The 19924-nt window shown below is 42.8% G+C and overlaps 1 protein-coding gene across 2 annotated transcripts in view; it reads right to left on the reverse strand.

Annotated features, from left to right (window-relative positions):
- Positions 1-1530: 1530 nt before the first annotated feature.
- The window catches only part of TCF7L1 (transcription factor 7 like 1), a 54861-nt gene continuing 36467 nt past the window's right edge, over positions 1531-19924 (reverse strand). Inside the window, exons 4-12 of one of the 2 annotated variants that reach the window (XM_077262794.1) lie at positions 17044-17127; positions 10222-10354; positions 10026-10128; positions 9861-9944; positions 9236-9379; positions 8221-8380; positions 8034-8141; positions 5747-5795; positions 1531-3102 (exon numbers count right to left, since the gene is read on the reverse strand). In XM_077262794.1, coding sequence (XP_077118909.1) covers positions 2699-3102; positions 5747-5795; positions 8034-8141; positions 8221-8380; positions 9236-9379; positions 9861-9944; positions 10026-10128; positions 10222-10354; positions 17044-17127 — 1269 coding nt within the window. In that variant the 3' untranslated portion in view covers positions 1531-2698. Of the gene's footprint in view, positions 3103-5746; positions 5796-8033; positions 8142-8220; positions 8381-9235; positions 9380-9860; positions 9945-10025; positions 10144-10221; positions 10355-17043; positions 17128-19924 lie in introns of both variants that reach the window. The other variant, XM_077262793.1, reaches the window with a different exon arrangement.

Consider the following 19924-nt stretch of genomic DNA (forward strand, 5'->3'; position numbering starts at 1 on the left):
GGCTGTGCGGCCCTCCAAAGAAATTCCACCCCACACCATTACTGATCCACTGCCAAACCAGTCATGCTGAAGGATGTTGCAAGCAGCAGATCGCTCTCCACGGCATCTCCAGCCTCTGTCACGTGCTCAATGTGAACCTGCTTTCATCTGTGAAGAGCACAGGGAGCCAGTAGCGAATTTGCCAATCCTGGTGTTTTGTGGTGAATGCCAAGCGTCCTGCACGGTGTTGGGCTGTGAGCACAACCCCATCTGTGGATGTCGGGCACTCAGACCATCCTCATGGAGTTGGTTTCTAACCATTTGTGCAGACATGCACATTTGTGGCCTGCTGGAGGTCATTTTGCAGGGCTCTGGCAGTGCTCCTCCTGTTCCAACTTGCACAAAGGCTGAGGTAGCGGTCCTGCTGCTAGGTTGTTGCCCTCCTACGGCCCCCTCCACGTCTCTTGGTGTACTGGCCTGTCTCCTGGTAGCGCGCCTCCATCCTCTGGACACTACGCTGACAGACACAGCAAACCTTCTTGCCATAGCTCGCATTGATGTGCCATCCTGGATGAGCTTCACTACCTGAGCCACTTGTGTGGGTTGTAGAGTCCATCTCATGCTACCGCGAATGTGAAAGCACAACCAACATTCAAAAAAGTGACCAAAATATCAGCCAGAAAGCATTGGTACTGAGATGTGGTCTGTGGTCCCCACCTGCAGAACCACTCCATTGAGTCTGTCTTGATAATTGCCAATAATTTCCATCTGTTGTCTATTCCATTTGCACAACAGCATGTGAAATTGATTATCAAACAGTGTTGCTTCCTAAGTTGACAGTTTGATTTCACAGAAGTTTGATTTACTTGGAGTTAGATTCTGTTTAAGTGTTCCCTTTATTTTTTTTTGAGCAGTGTATTTTTATATATATATATATATATATATATATATATATATATATATATATATATATATATATATATATATATATATATATATATATTTATTTTTTTATTTTTTTTTAAATCAAAATTGTTACATCCCATTATTGCTATTGGTGTTTTGGTATTTATTACTAGTAGTGATGAGCAAACGTAATCGGATTAGGTGTTATCAGAACATGCTTGTGTGATAACTGCGCGTCTTCGGCGTGCTTGAATAGTATGTTCGAGTCCCCGCAGCTGCATGTCTCGCAGCTGTTAGACAGCCACAACACATGCAGTGATAGCCTGTTTGTTAGGTAATCCCTGTAACAGCAAGACATGCAGTCGCGGGGACTCAAACTTATTATTCGAGCTCCCCGAAGACACTCTGTAAGCAAACATTCACTCATCACTTCTTACTAGACATACACTATATATTTGATGGTTCTGCAGATTGGATAATTTGGCGAAATCAGCCGAGAATCCGTCCGTGGTGGTCATACAAAAGATTGACGGCACATGCTAAAATAAGATGGATCTGCAGGCTTCCGGTTCTCAAAAAAAAAAAAAAAAAAAAATGTTTTATACATTTCATCATACGCATACACAATAGTGCAAATACTGAGGATTGAGAGTCTCATGTGCTTTTATTTGGTTTCAATTGTCTCCATTGAACACAGGTCTTTGTCATGAAGCTGTACTAGGGGGCACAAGCCAACATTTGATTCACTGCTCGCAGCCTCTGCACACTGTACCAAAAACACGAACAAACCCTTATATTTTAAAACACAATATATTTTCTATTTTGTTACAAAAAGTCACATTTTTCAAGAATTTTCTTTTCCATAAAAAAAAAGAAAAAATACATAAAACTGTATAGAAGAATGGAATGGAGAAATGGTGGAGAGGAAAACAAAAACAAAGCAAAAAAAAAAGGACTCAGTAAGTGAGAGAGAAAAAATACATGTATAGGTGATAGTAACCCAGGGAATGCCAGATAGGTTAACAAAAAAAAAAAAAAAAGAAAAGAAAAGAAAAAGTAGCTTGCTGCCCCTAGATTAGCACTCAAAAAACGGACCAATAATTATTTTTTGTTCCTCCTAACTTTTCCTTAGGACATACAAAATAGAAACATGCACACCCCGTTTCCCCTACTCGGGCACATTTGTATGTACAATATACATGGATTTTTTTTCCTATTTCCACTTTTACTTCATTAAAGAAAACAAAAATTTAAGAAAAGAAGAAAACCATAGTTAAGCATAAAACCGCAAGATCAAATATTGACCAATAATGCATGCGGTTCGTGTACTTGTGGCCCAATGCGATAAGTGGCTGCATGCCGGAGGGGAGGTACAAGCTGTAATCCGCCTAAAGAGAACATGTGACCCGAGCGGCCCCACATTCTGATGAACGTGTCACTTTAGTAAACCACAACGCTCCGACTCTACGCAGAAGACAAGTCCCTTGTCAAGTGATGCGCAACCTCTGCGGCCAACGTCTTGAAATATCTGCACCATTATATGGTGGTGTCCATATCCACAGAGTACAGTCTGTGGCTGAAGAGTTGAATCGCAGAGCAGGAAAAAAAAAAAAAAAAAAAAAAGTGGTCCCCGCTGGTAGAGCGTATATATATATATTTATACACATATACACACACACCAATCCGTGCCGAGCAAAATCCAGTATACATATACTAGTGCATAGCAGAGTAGGTGTCGATCCGCAGAGTACAACTCCTTTTATATGTCTTTTACGTCAAACGATCCCAGCCATAGAATTTTTTTCCCCCCATGTCAGTCACTGGATTTGGTCACCAAAGAGAGGGGTTGTGCCTGCAATAGGGGTAACGGAAAGACACCGGGTGGAGACAATACAGAGGATGTGAGTGGGATGGGCCGAGAGAGCAACGGCGATCCAACAGAAGACAAGTGCCCGGATAGGATGGAGGACGGAGGAGACTTGGAGGCCAGGAAGGCTGCGGAGTGGCTGAGAGATAACTGTGCTCTTGCTTCTGGTTTGGTGGTGAGGGACAGCGGTTGGGCTTGCTCCGAGTGGGTGGCAGCGGGCGCCGCCGGAGACGCAAGAGCAGCAGAGGGTGTTGCTGGCGAGTCCAACATGCTGCCATGGGAAGAGGCTGGGCTGTCACAGGTCTTCTCTGGAGGAAGATGCTGAATACAAACCTTCTTCGGTTTAGAAACTGAAAAATCAAAAAAGGGGAACAGCTTAGACAATTGGAAACTGCAACGGGAATGAAAAATTTTAGATTTTTTCCAGGTAGGTGGCCAATATATAAATCGCTGTTGGGACCCCCAGATACCACCTTGGATCTGACAGATAGGACCCCTATTGAGCATGAGCAAAAGGAAGCTCAATGACCCAGCGATAACTTGACATTATGACATATAAGTTCCCTCTAGGTCACAGAGTCGGACTCCCTACTTCACAGTCTAGGACAAGATTCAGTCCGTGTATTATAGCAATTACCTCTACAGGCCAAGAGAATGGGATTTGCCAATTATTTCAGCATTTATTCAGAATGTCATGGTCTTTCCTTCAGTTTAGCTACATTTCCAGGAAAACCTTTTTAAATGCTTGTAAGGCTGGACAGGGTGGGACTGCAGATGATCCTGACAAAAAGGCTCAGCCCCGTGTCCCCCTTCACAATGCAGACGGTCACCTCGCAGTGCAGGGAACTGCAGCTACTCCCTTCACTGCCATGTGGATCAGAATTGCCCCTGTGCAGAGGAAAAACTGAAGAGGACATAGCCCTAAAACGGTGCTGCAGCCTCTTCGTTCTCAGGATTAGTGATGGTTGAAGAGGTCAGACCCCCAGCGATTATACAGTCATGGTGGTCCTATGAATAAGCAATTAGCGAATACACCTAAAAAAGAGGAGTATAACTACATCATATACACGTTAGCAAAGGCTGCGCTTCCAATTCTGTACACTGAGAAGACTTAGGTTTTGTATAGACAGGTAACTGAGCAATAATTATCCAATCACTATGGGAATACATAGGTGACCAAACGAGTCAGTGTTGTTCTTGACCCCTCTGTAGAAACAGGTCAGTCAAGTTTATAGTGGCCATTCCTACCCAAGACTAAGTGTAGCATCATGGTAGGATATTAATCTCCTTAACTCTTGACAGCCCTTCTATTACCTATGCATTTGGTCAAAGTTCACACGCTGCCCTCATTAAATAGGACCTTTCACCACTTTGACAATGTTAAACTAGCCACACTATGGAATACCGGCTGCAGAGCTGAGTAAAAAAAAAAATTATTTTGTATTTATTTATTTTTTTTAATTTCTCCTCTGTTGCAGAGATCACCATGGGATTCACCTTAAACAAGTGGGAAGTGTTATGCAGGGGAACAAAAGAAGAATACGCTTTCTCTCGTGTGTGAGACATGTAATGACAGACAAGTCTACTCTCCTCATTGATCACATTCATTTCTGCTCTACCCCCAGAACTTTTAATCACTCTGCAATGAGATCACTAAATGTTTTCTAATGATTACTAACACATCTCATGGCAGCCAGTGTGGGGGGTAGTGGAGTACAGCAGAGCTGACAGCAGTGTGACAGGAGAGCTGCTAGAAGTGTTTGTATGGATACAAAGCTTAGCTCTGCTGTACTGTGTCTCCCCTAACCCTTCATGGTGGCTGCTGTGAGGTGAAAGCTAAGAAGTGTTCGTAATCACACTCTTCTGTGCTCAACTTCTAGCACTTTACTCTCCTCACTGATATCACTGCAGAGTTGTGTGTGATTACATGTTTCACACAGGAAAAAGCCTGTTGTAAGCCATTTCCCCCGCTGCAGGACACTACCTGCTTATGATTGGGGGCGTGTACTTCTACCCCTGTATGATGTTGACCAATCATAAGCAGGAGGCATCATGCAGGGAAAAAAAAACATACCCCACAACAGACTTTCTCCTCTCCTAATTGAGGTCACCTTAAAGCTGTGCCTGATTACAAAGTACTGAGAGTATGGCAGAGATTAGTTACAAATACCTCTTTAGCTTTCGTACCACAGAAGGCAGTGTGGGGGAAGCGAGGCAGTAGAGCAGGGCTGAGATTTCCCCCCACACTTGTTGCTGTGATATGAAAGCTAAAGAAGTATTAGTAATCAATCTCTTCTCCCTACACTTTGTAATCGCTCTACAGCAAGACTAGTTAGAATGGGCTTTCTCTTTTGTGAGAGATGTAATGAGTCTGCTTTTCTAAGCTAGTGTGGGAGCACGTTCTTGTTTTTTGGCAACACCCAATTGGGCTTATCATAAATTATAAGCTAAATACTTTAAAAGACAATGTCCACAACTGAGAGGACAAAAATAAAAAACACAAAATAAATACATTTTACTCAGCTCTGCAGCCACCATTATTGTGGCCAGTTTAACCTGCTCAAACTGGTGAAAAATATCCTCTTTAAATGGACTTTGTCAGCACAGGATGACCAAGTACGGATGCTTGGTGCATCACAGCAAGGCCAAACATTTAACTACATCTTCCCACATGGTTTTCCATCTGTCTCCACCATAAGCTCTGGTGCCATCAAGCCAGAGCTGTCGAAGATGGGGAGTGGCGGAGGGCATGAAGATCGAGGGAAAACAAGTAGGTGGGAAGTTGTATATAAATCATTGGCCCCGCCATGAAGCAACGAGCAGCGGGACTTAGTTCTGCATTATTAAGAGGGACTATCAGCACAGCATGACTGTTCAAACTAAAGGTTAACAAACGTTCCTCTACTTTGAAGTTAATGTAAACCACTACTACCACCGAATCATAGACCACCATGTTGTGTAGGTTAGCTATAGAGCTGTAGCCGTGCTTCATACCTTCTGCTTCCTGTGACTGTTTCTCTCTCTTCCGCTTCTTTCTCTTGCCCTGAAAAAGAAAATCTGTATTATTCATATATACAACTAATATTCCCTATATGAATAAAATGTCGGACCGGTGTCACAAATCCAACTTTTACAGTCCTAGTACAGGCTGCGATGTCCAGACCGGCAATGGGCTTCCTGACCCAAACTTAACCTCATGAGCCATTCGTATTTCAGGGGGGAGGGGGGGGTTCTCATTTTGTTTTTATGGAAAATAAGCAAAAAGGATATAAGCGAATAGGAGTCCGTCTGTGTGCTCGGCATTTTACTGAGGAGGGACGGGTTTATGAAGAGATGCAACTTCCTGTCTCACCGTCTCTTGCTTTCTCTCATCTCCCGCCTGACCTTTTTTCTTGGTAAACTGTGGAATAGTATATTTGATATTTTACTTGACAGTTTACCAGGTTTAAGATGATTTATGCATCACTGAATCCTTTATCTTGTTTGTACATGCGCTATCTGATAATTCTGAAAATATTTTGATATTACCCTTCTAAGGCTACTTTCACACTAGCGTCGGGAAAGACCCGTCGCTGTGCGTCGGGCCGACGTTCCCGACGCTAGCGTGGTCTCCGCCACACAACGGGGGCAGCGGATGTATTTTTCCAACGCATCTGCTGCCCCATTGAGAGGTGCGGGGAAGTGCGGGGAGGTGGGGGCGGAGTTCCGGCCGCGCATGCGCGGTCGGAAAAAGCGGACCGTCGGGAGCAAAAAACGTTACATGTAAGGTTTTTTTCTCCCGACGGTCCGCTAACACACGCCCAAGCGTCGCAAAATGGACGCGACGTTTGGCAATGCGTCGCAAATGCGTCGCTAATGTTAGTCTATGACGAAAAAAACGTATCCAGCAAGAACTTTTGCTGGATGCGTATTTTCGGCAAAACGACGCATTTGCGACGTATTGCAGTTAACGCTAGTGTGAAAGTAGCCTAAGCCCAACAGAAGAGAAATCCAGCAGCCATGGTTCCCTATAGCTATGGTGGACTCATTTTAATTAATAAAAGCTGTTGAACAATGGGGGGAAAAGAGATAGTCTAAGCTTTGGTGGCCCGCCTGTACGGCATCCAGGGGCGGTTTATGAGGAAGCACGGGAATATGGATATTTGACTGGCTCATTGAAGGGCTTGACGTGGACTGGCTTTGCTAATGTGACAAGTCAGAGCGTGTTGCCCCTTGGTCTATGTCGGGCAGCTCATGGTGTCTTTGAATAAACGTCACAAAAAGTATTTAAAAATAATTATTATTAATATATTTTTTTTTCCCGGCAAAAATATTATTATTAGCCATTTTTAATTCATTTAGCATCAGCTTTTATGCATCAGCATTACAATTTACAAGAACAATTTCCAATGTTAAAGAACTGCAATGTATCCGTACAAAATTGGATGCAATACATCATCCAAAATAAATGCTGCATTTTTTATGGGGGGGGGGCGGGGGACATTCTGTCATTGAAAAGAAAACCTAAAAACCCCGCACATCTGAACAGTCCTACTGAATAACATTCTGACCGAAAATACGGACGTGTAAATGTAGTCTTTACTGTGATTTACTGTTCTTGTCATATGATTGTAGTAGGTGTAATAATAATAATTATTATTAGCAAATACCTCCAATTATATATGTAGTATAGTTTTTCTGATTCGCTGTATCATTTTCATCATGTGCAGGAATTGCAGGACCTTAAGTATCCATGGTTATGACCACTAGCAACTAGCTAATTAACTCATTATACCAGTGGTCGTAACCATGGATACCTAAGGTCCTGCAATGCCTTCACACGAGGAAAGACATAGCGACTCAGAAGAACTATATTTAATTTATAATTGGAAATATTTGCTAATATTATTACACCTACTACATTGGGATAGGATCTTGGAGATGGAATAACCCTCTAAATAAAACTGTGGCCATTTAACACCAAAGTAACGTAGCGTTGAGTATTTTAGTTGGACCATATAGCCAGTTTAGTTTGTGTCCAGCTCGTATCCAGAAATCATGTTCGGATGTGTTGAAGTCAAACATGGCAGACCCTTCTTTTCCCAAACATCTGTAGACAAGGAGTGGGGGAAAGTTCACTCCCCATACAGATTGGATGGTTGGTAGATCCTGCCAAAAATCGTCAGGTTCAGCCAACATTCATCTAATGTGCATTGTCAAGTTAGTGTACGAAAACTGAATTTCAATAGACAATAGCTAGGAATCCTTAGAGTCGAAGGATCCATGTGGAGGTCACACTTACATAGTTGTCTCTTGCAGACCACGTTGGGTAGAGCTGGGAGTGAAGCTGCCTCTCTTTCCTGGCTAGCTCATAGTACTTGGCCTGTTCTTCTCGCGATAAAGAGTGCCACTGTGGGGAAATGACAGTCAGGCTTAACCTACCATACCACGACATTCACGTTTCACTGACCACATGAAGAAACACCTACCCTACGACCAAGGATCTGATTGATGGCTGCACTCTCCTTAAGTGTGCACTCTGCTACGACCTTGGCTCGCATCTCTTTCATATACAGCATAAAGGCATTCAGCGGCTTTTTAACATGTGGCTTCTTCTCTTCTTCCTTTTTAATTGACATGCTGGATTTCCTAAAGGACAAGAGGGTCAAAAAAAATCCTCAATACAGTCATGATGCAAAAGGACCCATGACTGCTGTATTAACAATGACAATAACATTGTTTTTTTAGGGAACCAGCAACCTGAGGGATTGGTAGGAATTACAGGACTTGCTTTGAAATAAGGGTCTTTTTCTAAAAAAAAAAGTTATCTATTTGTATAGAGATTGGAAGCAGAGGGATTCTTTCTCTGAAGGCTCAGTCTGGTCCTGCGGTATAAGGACAGCCCATTTACATTCATCAAAATTGAAGTCGCAACAGCAAGAAGAAAAAAAAAAAAGAAAAAAAGAGGCCTGGAGTTATGGAAAACACAGGAAGGATAGACATGGTAATGGTATGCAAGTTCTGGAAAAATGGAAACCGCATTTTCATAACCTCTTTATTCACCAGTTTTTCAACACAACAGCATCCGGCCATGCATCGGTCCTGTTACTGTAAGCAGCCTGCATGGCCTATGCATGCTACCATGGCCTGCAGCGTCTCTGGGATTGTTTCCCATCTAGAACATCTGGGATTTCATTGGTCAGCAATTACAAAAGGAGCTGCCAGCAGCGGATCTTGATGATTTGCCAAAATGCATTCAGTGCAGCAGAACATTCCTCAGACAACCATTAATAACCTCATTGATAGCAGCCGAGGTGTGTAAATGCAGGGATTTATGCATGTGAAAAAAATGGAAAGAAAATTTTCAAAAACATCTCATTTTATTAAGTTTCCATTTTGCTGTCAACCTGATTAAACAGTCCGATTATTAAGAACGGAGTGGTCCTAGGAACATTTGTTCCAAATTACTGTCCAGTGTAGATAAAAGCACCCATAGAGACTTACGAGTTTAGATTGGGACTGAGATTTCCAGAGGACGGCTCCTGCTTTACAACTGGCGAGACAATGGCAGGGTGAGGTATCCCGGAGGTATGCAAGCTGTGGTGAGGAGGGGGCACCATGTGTGGAGAGAATCGGCTGGAAACCAAACTGCAGAAAGAAAATTAATTTAATCTGAGGAACAAAAAACAAAAGTTAGAGACCAATTCATTATTGCATTTGCACTATATTTATTGGCGTTTTTCATTTGAGTCTTTTCTAAATTCTATTTTATACGCGTTTGCCTGTTTTTGCTTTGTTTGCCATTGCGGGCAGGGTATGGGGCTTTCAGAGAATTTTAGCTTTTCATCAATTGTTATCATCATTTCAAAAGTTGAAGTTTTTGCACAAATATACGCCAGTCCACCCTGGATTGATTTTTATGTATTGCTGATAGTTTAGTGTGCAAATGTTCCGATATTTTAGAGGAACGTGCTAAAAAGTCAAACATTAAAAGACAAAACAAAACAACTAAAGCACAAGACAAAAAAAAGAGACAATAGATAATTAAACCGCAATTGAGGAGTCGGGCCCTTTGTTTTATATGAAAGAGTAGATAAATGAGGGAAGGTATGACCGGACAGTAGAATACCTGGACATGGAGGCGTTCATTGCCAGCGCGGGATATGGGTGCCTGAATCCACCGGGAGGGATAGAATACATAGGTTGGCCCTGTCTGAGACAAAGGTCTATGAAACAAACTGCCCTACAAGAACAATAGAAAGCAATATAATCCTAATATAGAGGAGACACTTACTGTGGGACCAGCCAGCCCAGCGGATGGGGAATCTGTCCTACAGCTCCTGGGGACAGCGGGTAGTATGGGGAAAGCTCTGACGGGTGAGGTGGGCGCGGGATGCCTGTAAACATGAAAGCTTAATGGGACATACTATACAAAACAGAAAAACAAAAACTACACATTTCAATAGACTGTACAATAACTTAAGTCTTACCAGTCTTTGGATCTATTTCAGGTGACAAATGTCCAGGAGGCGTCACTGGTGAGAAGCGGTCGTTGCTGTAGGTGATGAGGGGTGTTAGAGGGTGCATATGATGGGGATGCTGGACAACTGGCACCTTGTTTGACTAAAGAAAAAAAGAAATAAATAAAATTTCAAAAAGGTGGGTAGGGGGGTCTACAATACACTAGTGGACAGGACATATATAGTCCATCTCTGGACCCCCCCCCTCACTAGAGTTGAGCAAAAAGACTTGCAGTCCAGCGACCACATCGGTAGTCCATGACAGTTCAGAGCCATGCCCACCTCCTCTTATGATCAGTAGGCTGGGCACCATGTCATAAGTGTGTCACGTTGCAATTATAACGTCACGCTAGGCCTACTAATTAGAAGAGAAGCAAGGAAACCTGGCATGCAAGATGAAGTTCATAGGGTTTTGTATCGGTGGTCACAGACTGCCAACATGGCCACAGGACCATTCATTGAACCGCAGGGCATCCCAGCGGCTCAGAGGTTAGCACTATTTTGGTGTGATTTGAACCCCAGCGCTGCAAGGAGTTTGTATGTTCTCCCCGGATTTTTGTGGGTTTCCTCCGGGTTCTCCGGTTTCCTCCAACATTCCAAAGACATACTGATAGGGAATAGGGACTGTGATGATAATATATGTAAAGAGCAGTGAATTTAACGACGCTATATACATTAGTAAAATAAATAAACTCAACCCCCCACAGATTTAGAAGAAATCATCACTAATCCAGAGAATAGATGATGACTAACTGGAATACGGTTTTTAAAAAGGTGCATACATCATTATTAGGCTAAAAAGTAAAGAAGAAACAAAAAAAAGTTGATTCTTACTAGCCCAAATGAACACAAGATACTGACAAAGCAGTCCTGTAAGGAGCGAGTGTAATCTACGCCATCTGCAGGACTTTCCCCCTTAACGGAGCCCCATTACGGTTCCATTAGTATTTGGGAGGCAGACACTGAGCAAGTCGGGCCTCACCCTACAACCATTCTTCTACCCCCTCTCCTACATTAAGTAGCAGCTCAGCGCTCTGCTGAAAGCTTAATGCCAAAAGAATAGACAGGAATCCAGGTGCTAATACAGGTATACAAAGGAGGAACAAAAGGGGCCTCGTGTGTGACGAGAAACATTTTACACATCTAGATGCAAGCATGAGCGAGCGTGTAAAGCTATGCAAGCATGCGTGTATGTGTGTGCATGGTGTGCAGCAAGACCGAGCACGAATATATGTCTCCCCTGTCAGTGCATACAATCAGCGTACATACTCAGCCTCAATTATATATTGTCCTGCCTCATAATGATCCATCATTTTCTGACAATTGATTTATATTCAACACCGCTTGCTATAATTAAAATACTTTTCCCATTTACAATCTAAACAAAGATCGGTCTACACAAACATAGCAGAAAAGGCCCAAGTTACGGGACATTGTCAAGGATCACAATGGGAGATTTTTTTTATTTTTTTTTAAACCTTTTAAGAAAAAAAAAAATAAAAAAATCCCATAATGGAATTGTCTAATTTCAGGAGTGCACCTTTCCCCTGTCTCCTGAATTCCTGCTCAGTAGTGGCAGTGCACTTTCAATCAGTGACAGTTCAATCCAGCGGCATGGTTGTGCAACTGGCCTACAATAACTGGCCTAAATAAAGTGAGAGTGCATTCTTTACTTAGAAGACAGGACTCCACTGAAACTGCAGAGGTGACCGGTAACACCTGGGCAATAAGCAAAACACACACAAAAAAAAGTTTTTACAAGCACTGTACAATTATACTAAGTGTTTTTTTTTTTTTTAAATGAGAATCCTATACATATCTCATTCATTAACTCTATGGAGAGCTAACAGGTTTCAATTCGCCCTACAATCCCATCCATCACCGCTTTTGGGACTGTTTGATAATCCCATGTTTCCCTCGGGTGTAGCTTCTAGGAATCATACTCGGTGGAAACAAAATAAGATAACTAGATTGCAGCGCTTAACTACAGATTTTAAATTAATGTCGAAACAAACGTTAATCATGAAATGCCAAGTACCAATGTCGGAAAAGTTCAGATTAGAACAAATATTTCATTTTCTGCAAACCTTAACCATTAACACGCTGAATCCAAAACCAACCGATTACGAACTGAAATGCTTACATGACCCACTGGGAAAGGGCCTCATAACACAACTATACATCACACTTCATCATCCCAGAGAAGGCTCGAAAATAAAAACCATGAACCAATGGGAAGACGACCTACAAATCACCCGTTCACCTCAGAGATGGTATAAATGTTATGAAAACATTTTAAAAGGAAGCAATCAGATCTCACTCAGTGAAACGTCTCATAAATTATTCCATACAACTCATCATGTTCCCAGTTATCTACACAATATCTATCATATAATTTCAGACAAATGCTTCAGGGGATGTACTGACGTGGGAGATCCACCAGGTGTGAAGTGTACATGCCCCATAGTGAAATCTCTTTGGAAGGCTGTAATAAAATTAATTAATATAGTCCTGAAAAAGGAACTACCCCTTAGGCCGGTTTCACACGTCCAGATATTTCCTGTACCGGAAAAATACGGTACCGGAGATATCCGTGTGCTCACGTGGTACATCCGTGTGGGATCCGTGTGATGTCCGTGTTTAGCATCCGTATGCTGTCCGTGTTCTGTCAGGGTTAAAATTGAAAAAAATTGTTTCAATACACTATGACTTAAAAGCACACGGACAGCATCCGTGTGCGGTACGTGTTTACACGGACCCATTGACTTGTATGGGTCCGTGTGATCCGTGCAACTGCACAAAAACGGACATGTCAGCTTATTTTGCACACAGACCCACAGTCCGTGAAAACACGCTGACATCTGCATAGACCCATTCATTTGAATTGGTCCACGTGTGTCAGTGTCTCCGGTACGTGAGAAAACTGTCACTACACATACCGGAGACACTGATGTGTGAAACCGGCCTTACACCGACAATACTCCTTTTAGGTGACAGACCAATCAACGCCAATAATAAAACTTGTCGTCTTATTGATTACAGGTCCTTCTCAAAAAATTAGCATATAGTGTTAAATTTCATTATTTACCATAATGTAATGATTACAATTAAACTTTCATATATTATAGATTCATTATCCACCAACTGAAATTTGTCAGGTCTTTTATTGTTTTAATACTGATGATTTTGGCCTACAACTCCTGATAACCCAAAAAACCTGTCTCAATAAATTAGCATATCAAGAAAAGGTTCTCTAAATGACCTATTACCCTAATCTTCTGAATCAACTAATTAACTCTAAACACATGCAAAAGATACCTGAGGCTTTTAAAAACTCCCTGCCTGGTTCATTACTCAAAACCCCCATCATGGGTAAGACTAGCGACCTGACAGATGTCAAGAAGGCCATCATTGACACTCTCAAGCAAGAGGGTAAGACCCAGAAAGAAATTTCTCAATAAATAGGCTGTTCCCAGAGTGCTGTATCAAGGCACTTCAATGGTAAGTCTGTTGGAAGGAAACAATGTGGCAGAAAACGCTGTACAACGAGAAGAGGTGACCGGACCCTGAGGAAGATTGTGGAGAAGGACCGATTCCAGACCTTGGGGAACCTGAGGAAGCAGTGGACTGAGTCTGGTGTGGAGGAAATGGGCTACAGGTGCCGCATTCCCCAGGTAAAGCCACTTTTGAACCATAAACAGCGGCAGAAGCGCCTGACCTGGGCTACAGAGAAGCAGCACTGGACTGTTGCTAAGTGGTCCCAAGTACTTTTTTCTGATGAAAGCAAATTTTGCATGTCATTCGGAAATCAAGGTGCCAGAGTCTGGAGGAAGACTGGGGAGAAGGAAATGCCAAAATGCCTGAAGTCCAGTGTCAAGTACCCACAGTCAGTGATGGTGTGGGGTGCCATGTCAGCTGCTGGTGTTGGTCCACTGTGTTTCATCAAGGGCAGGGTCAATGCAGCTAGCTATCAGGAGATTTTGGAGCGCTTCATGCTTCCATCGGCTGAAATGCTTTATGGAGATGAAGATTTCATTTTTCAGCACGACCTGGCACCTGCTCACAGTGCCAAAACCACTGGTAAATGGTTTACTGACCATGGTATTACTGTGCTCAATTGGCCTGCCAACTCTCCTGACCTGAACCCCATAGAGAATCTGTGGGATATTGTGAAGAGAAAGTTGAAAGACGCAAGACCCAACACTCTGGATGAGCTTAAGGCCGCTATTGAAGCATCCTGGGCCTCCATAACATCTCAGCAGTGTCACAGGCTGATTGCCTCCATGCCACGCCGCATTGAAGCAGTCATTTCTGCCAAAGGATTCCCGACCAAGTATTGAGTGCATAACTGAACATTATTATTTGATGGTTTTTTTGTTTGTTATTAAAAAACACTTTTATTTGATTGGACGGGTGAAATATGCTAATTTATTGAGACAGGTTTTTTGGGTTATCAGGAGTTGTAGGCCAAAATCATCAGTATTAAAACAATAAAAGACCTGACAAATTTCAGTTGGTGGATAATGAATCTATAATATATGAAAGTTTAATTGTAATCATTACATTATGGTAAATAATGAAATTTAACACTATATGCTAATTTTTTGAGAAGGACCTGTATATTACCATGGCAACTAGAAATCACATAGCCGGACAATGGAAAACCAATACATGGTCGATAAATCAGGTGAAAAGACGAATAAATCTAATAATATTGTATGAAAAAATTGAAGCCACTAGATCCAATTCTCTTGAAATATTTTGAGGTGTCTGGGACCCAAGGATCCAGTCACAGACTGATGGCGACTTCCAGAATAATGTCACTATCTGTATAAAACATACAGACACCAATAAGTGATGGCTACGACTTTTGATCTACACGAATTTTAGATTATGTCAACTTAACTCCCATCGCCATCACCTAAGGTTCTACATCCCCCTTCTTCCCTTCCCCCACTTAATACAACACAATTGTTGCATGCAGAATTGCCATTTACCGACTGAAGAAGAGAACAAAAAACACACTTTCTATCCTCCTTGCAGCCCCTCTCTTCTAGTCATTGGGGCGGTGCGGAGCGGGTTACAGTCACCACTCTATACAGCGAGAGCGGCTGTAATCACTGCCCAGCACTTTGATGACCTGCTTTGTGGCACATATGTGAGCAGACTGCAAACCAACGTATCTGGGAGCGATCACAGCCGCTCTCACTTTGTAGTGAGCGGTCACTGTTGCAGCCCCGATGATTGGAAGCAAGCGGCTGCAGGAGGAATAAAACTTCACTTTCTCCCTGTAGCTGCTGCATGACACTTTCACTCTGAAACAGTGAAAAAAATATTTGTGATATAAAATGGCGAACATGTATACAGCAATGTTTACTGTGCAATATGTTATTTTTATGGTGCACATTATCACTTGGGTTCCAGGAGGAATAAGCCTAAAAAGACACTATATTCATTTACCCATGATCAGGATTTAAAGGGAACCTGTCATGTAAAAAAAAAAAAAAAAAATCTATTAACCTGTATACATGGCATTAATCTGCAGGTTTAATTGCATCTGAAGCCGTGTGGCCACAACACTAAGGCTCGGCTATCGGGAGGAAAGGAACTTTATTCCTGCCGACTTCAGTCACTGCTTATTATGTAGCGAGCAGTGGCTGTAACCGCGTTCCAGCACTGACTGACAGCCACCTCCTCCGCAGTGCATCAGTACAGAACAGTCAGACGGGATACTGCCGCTAGTTACTATATACGGACCAAAGACGCGGCGACCGCACAGCTTCAGAACGCCGTTACCTCCATATCTGCAGGTTAGCATTTCTTAATGTGGCAGCATTCTTTTAAAAATAATTAATGTTTGATTCATTTGGTTCTCATTATCTTTAGGACTTGTGTTAAAATCTCATGTAGTTTTAGGTCACGTTTTTTTGCAAAAATATGGAAAAATTTTGAAGACATCAAATGCCACTGTAAATCACCTATCAGAAGAACAATAAATAAGTTTGTGATAATCGAGTGGTCAAATGCTGGGACCCCCACCGATCCTGAGAATGAGCGCCCCAAAGTCTCCTATGTAACCAGAGCAATAGTCATGATGTGCAACCCCCCCTCCAACGACAGTGAATGGAGCAGTGGTCTCACATACTCATCACAACTCCTACAAATGGACTTTGGGACCAGTTTTTGAAATTGGAAGGGTCCCAGTGGTCAAACCCTCGCCATTCTATTTTCACCCATTTTATGTGTTATATGTGTTTATGGGACACTTTAAAAAAGAGGACATTCCGCTAAAAAGCAGTCTTCTCACATGTGAGATTTGTATTAAAAGATCTCAAAGAAAACCTCAAGGTTCTCCGGCTCTACAAGACTGGAGCAAGGCCAAAGATAGGAATCCCTCTGTTAGATCAACCCTTGTACTGCAATGTCTGCTCACTGCAGATGTGACACGAAGCTATTGATACCTCAATGTCCCACGAGCAAATCATACATGGTCAGAATTTGCAGCCTCATCTAATCAACAGAGTCAATGGGTCCATGAAGGGAGAGATCAGCAAGGTTTCAGATTGTACACGTGATTGGGAAAAAGTAAACAGATTTCATAGACTTTCTCCACTCGCATGGAATGAATCGTACCTGTATGGGTTAATGCTATATCATAGGTCTAAGGACAGCTATCCTTCCAAAACATCTGTGTGGCCATTATACACCTAAAGTCTCCAAGCATATATTATATGGACCAATCCGAGCCAATATATTCACCTCCATGGCATCTCACCGCTAGGAGATACTCACCAGGTGCGCAGGTGATGGCGACCTGGCATCCTTCAAACCGGCAGTACTGGGGGCGTCTAATAAAGGCCATTTCATCTGTAAATACTATAAAAGAAAATAGAAAAGTTATTTAAAATATATCCAGGCAATGAATAGAAAAGTTGTGCAGATGAACATTCCTGAAAGCTGCAATTCTCCTGAAGACCATCTAGATGGCGCTGTTTTAGCAGACTATATAGGAAAAAGTTGCTAGAAATGTTAACATATCAGGGCGGCCATGGTCCACACACACACACACACACACACACACACACACACACACACACACACACTAAATAGCCTAAACTATTGTCACAGTAGTAAGAATCTGTATGGTGGAGAATTCTGGAGTATAGGAAGTCTATGGGTGCGGTGGGATTGAGTCTTTAATCACCAGCATGTGTAAAGCAGCATAAAAATGAGAATATAAGCATCAGTCATAGGTTTCCTAAAAGTTCTTGGGAATAACTCAGACCACACATATGATAACCATGTGCTAGGTATACAAGCTATGACATCAGTCCCGGCTTCCCGGAGGGGAAGATCCCACTGGGAAGTAATCAAACCCATTACACAGATTTTCCCTCATTTTTCTCTTAACCATATAATGACAAAGTAGCTCATACTTTTATGGACTTTTTTTTTTTTTTTTTAAGTTTTCACAGAGGAGAAAAAAAAATAAATAAAAAGTATATGTCTTGTCAAAAGGGAATAAAAATGAGGTAATGATAGAGTCCATTTGTCAAATTAGCTGCCTGTAAAGCTCAGTCTATGGAGGAAATCTGACCCGTCCTCCTCCCACAGATGCTCCAGTGCTGGGGAGGATTTAGGGATTTGGTGAAGGGCAGGGGGGTAGCAGGAAACTGCCAGCATGGGCAGATATAAATCCTGGAGGATCCCGGGAATGTTTACATGGGAGAAAGAAAACTGGGGTAGTAAAACCAACAGAGAGCAAGACAAGGTCCAGCTGTGAGATTCCACTTCATCCTAAGTGACTGGAGACCTTGTTCTCCTCACAGCAGCCACCACATTACAGCCTCCTTCCAGCACAAGCTGCTAAAGTTTATTAATCTTTCTATGCTGGAACCTAAAAAAAAGGGCCCATACCCAGCAAAGACTAGGCACGCATAGTGCCAGGCCTGCCCCCACTCTGGAGAGTGCTGTGTGGGTGTTTTGGGGGAAGGGTGAGGGTTCTGCAGGCCTGCGGAGTGACTGGAATCCAGCAGGAAATGTCCTTATTGTTCCCGATGACAATTTCCAGAACTGGAGTAGACAAATGGCATTGTCGCCCCCCATCAGACCCCCTCTAACATGCTCCCCCCCTCACTTTACTAAAAAAAGATTTCCAATTTTAAACCCTCTTCCATACAGTCAGATAAGCAAATAACTCCAGAAAGCAAGGGGCTAAAAAGCTTAATGGAACAGTTCCTGTGATAAAGAAGTATTTGGCTTGTTATTGTAGAGCCGGCTATGACTAGCCAGTGGCAAATATCTACCGAGTACAATAATTGTAATTCACACCTTGCCTGGTGATCATATCCGATAGATCGGTGCCACAGCGGTTCCTCTGGGGTTATATGGTACAAATTAATTTATGCATCTATGGTCGTTTTAATAAAAGGAACAGATTCCATTAGTCAGTTTCAGTTAAAGTGTCACTGGAACGCTTCAGGTAACTTGGAGTCATCTGAGAGGAGCCAAGTCATGGAGAGTCATGGTGGCCCATATTTCCACAATTGACTTCCTGGTCTTCCGACATCAGAAATCCTGTGCATGCATATCGACAACTTGGCATAGGCATTTGGCCATTGTGTGCCCCAGATCCCATGGTAATTTAGTCGTGCCATCCTTGCGTCATGTGTGTCCCAGATCCCATGGAGATTTAGTCGTGCCATCCTTGCGTCAGGTGTGTCCCAGATCCCATGGTGATTTAGTCGTGCCATCCTTGCGTCAGGTGTGTCCCAGATCCCATGGTGATTTAGTCGTGCCATTCTTGCGTCATGTGTGCCCCAGAACCCATGGAGATTTAGTCGTTCCTTCCTTGCGTCATGTGTGCCCCAGATCCCATGGTGATTTAGTCGTGCCATCCTTGCGTCATGTGTGCCCCAGATCCCATGGTGATTTAGTCATGCCATCCTTGCGTCATGTGTGCCCCAGATCCCATGGTGATTTAGTCGTGCCATCCTTGCGTCATGTGTGCCCCAGATCCCATGGAGATTTAGTCGTGCCATCCTTGCGTCATGTGTGCCCCAGATCCCATGGAGATTTAGTCGTGCCATCCTTGCGTCATGTGTGCCCCAGATCCCATGGAGATTTAGTTGTGCCATCCTTGCGTCATGTGTGCCCCAGATCCCATGGTGATTTAGTATTCCCTCCTTGGCGCCACTTGGCTATTGTGTATGCCCTACACCCAATGGCGTTTGTCATGCTTTCCGTGGTGTCATTTAGCCATTGTGTATGCTCCGGATCGATCCCATAGTGATGCAGCTCCTCAAAACAATCAAACCCAAGTACATTCTCAGAGCACACGAGAAGTGGCACGTGTGCAGGAATTCAGCAAAACCCAACTGACATCCTATCAGGGGGATATGGATGTGATCCTGACAAGAACACCATGACTCCTAGGTATGCCACTGTCTCAAGTAAGCAATATGTCTACACCATGACAAGTTCTAAAAGGTGATTTTCTGCATAAACGTGAACTTGTGTTCATAGACTATAGCAGGACCCTCCCTCCTCTTGGTATCCAAGTTGTGTTACTCTGTATTGTCCGTACAAGGCCCCTCTAATGGAATAGATTGGCGCTTTAGAAATACAAATTAATATTACACAAGGAAAGGACATCTTTGCTACACCATTTGTA

The sequence above is a fragment of the Ranitomeya variabilis genome, chromosome 5 (genome assembly GCF_051348905.1).
Source record: "Ranitomeya variabilis isolate aRanVar5 chromosome 5, aRanVar5.hap1, whole genome shotgun sequence".
NCBI classification, from domain to species: Eukaryota; Metazoa; Chordata; class Amphibia; order Anura; family Dendrobatidae; genus Ranitomeya; species Ranitomeya variabilis.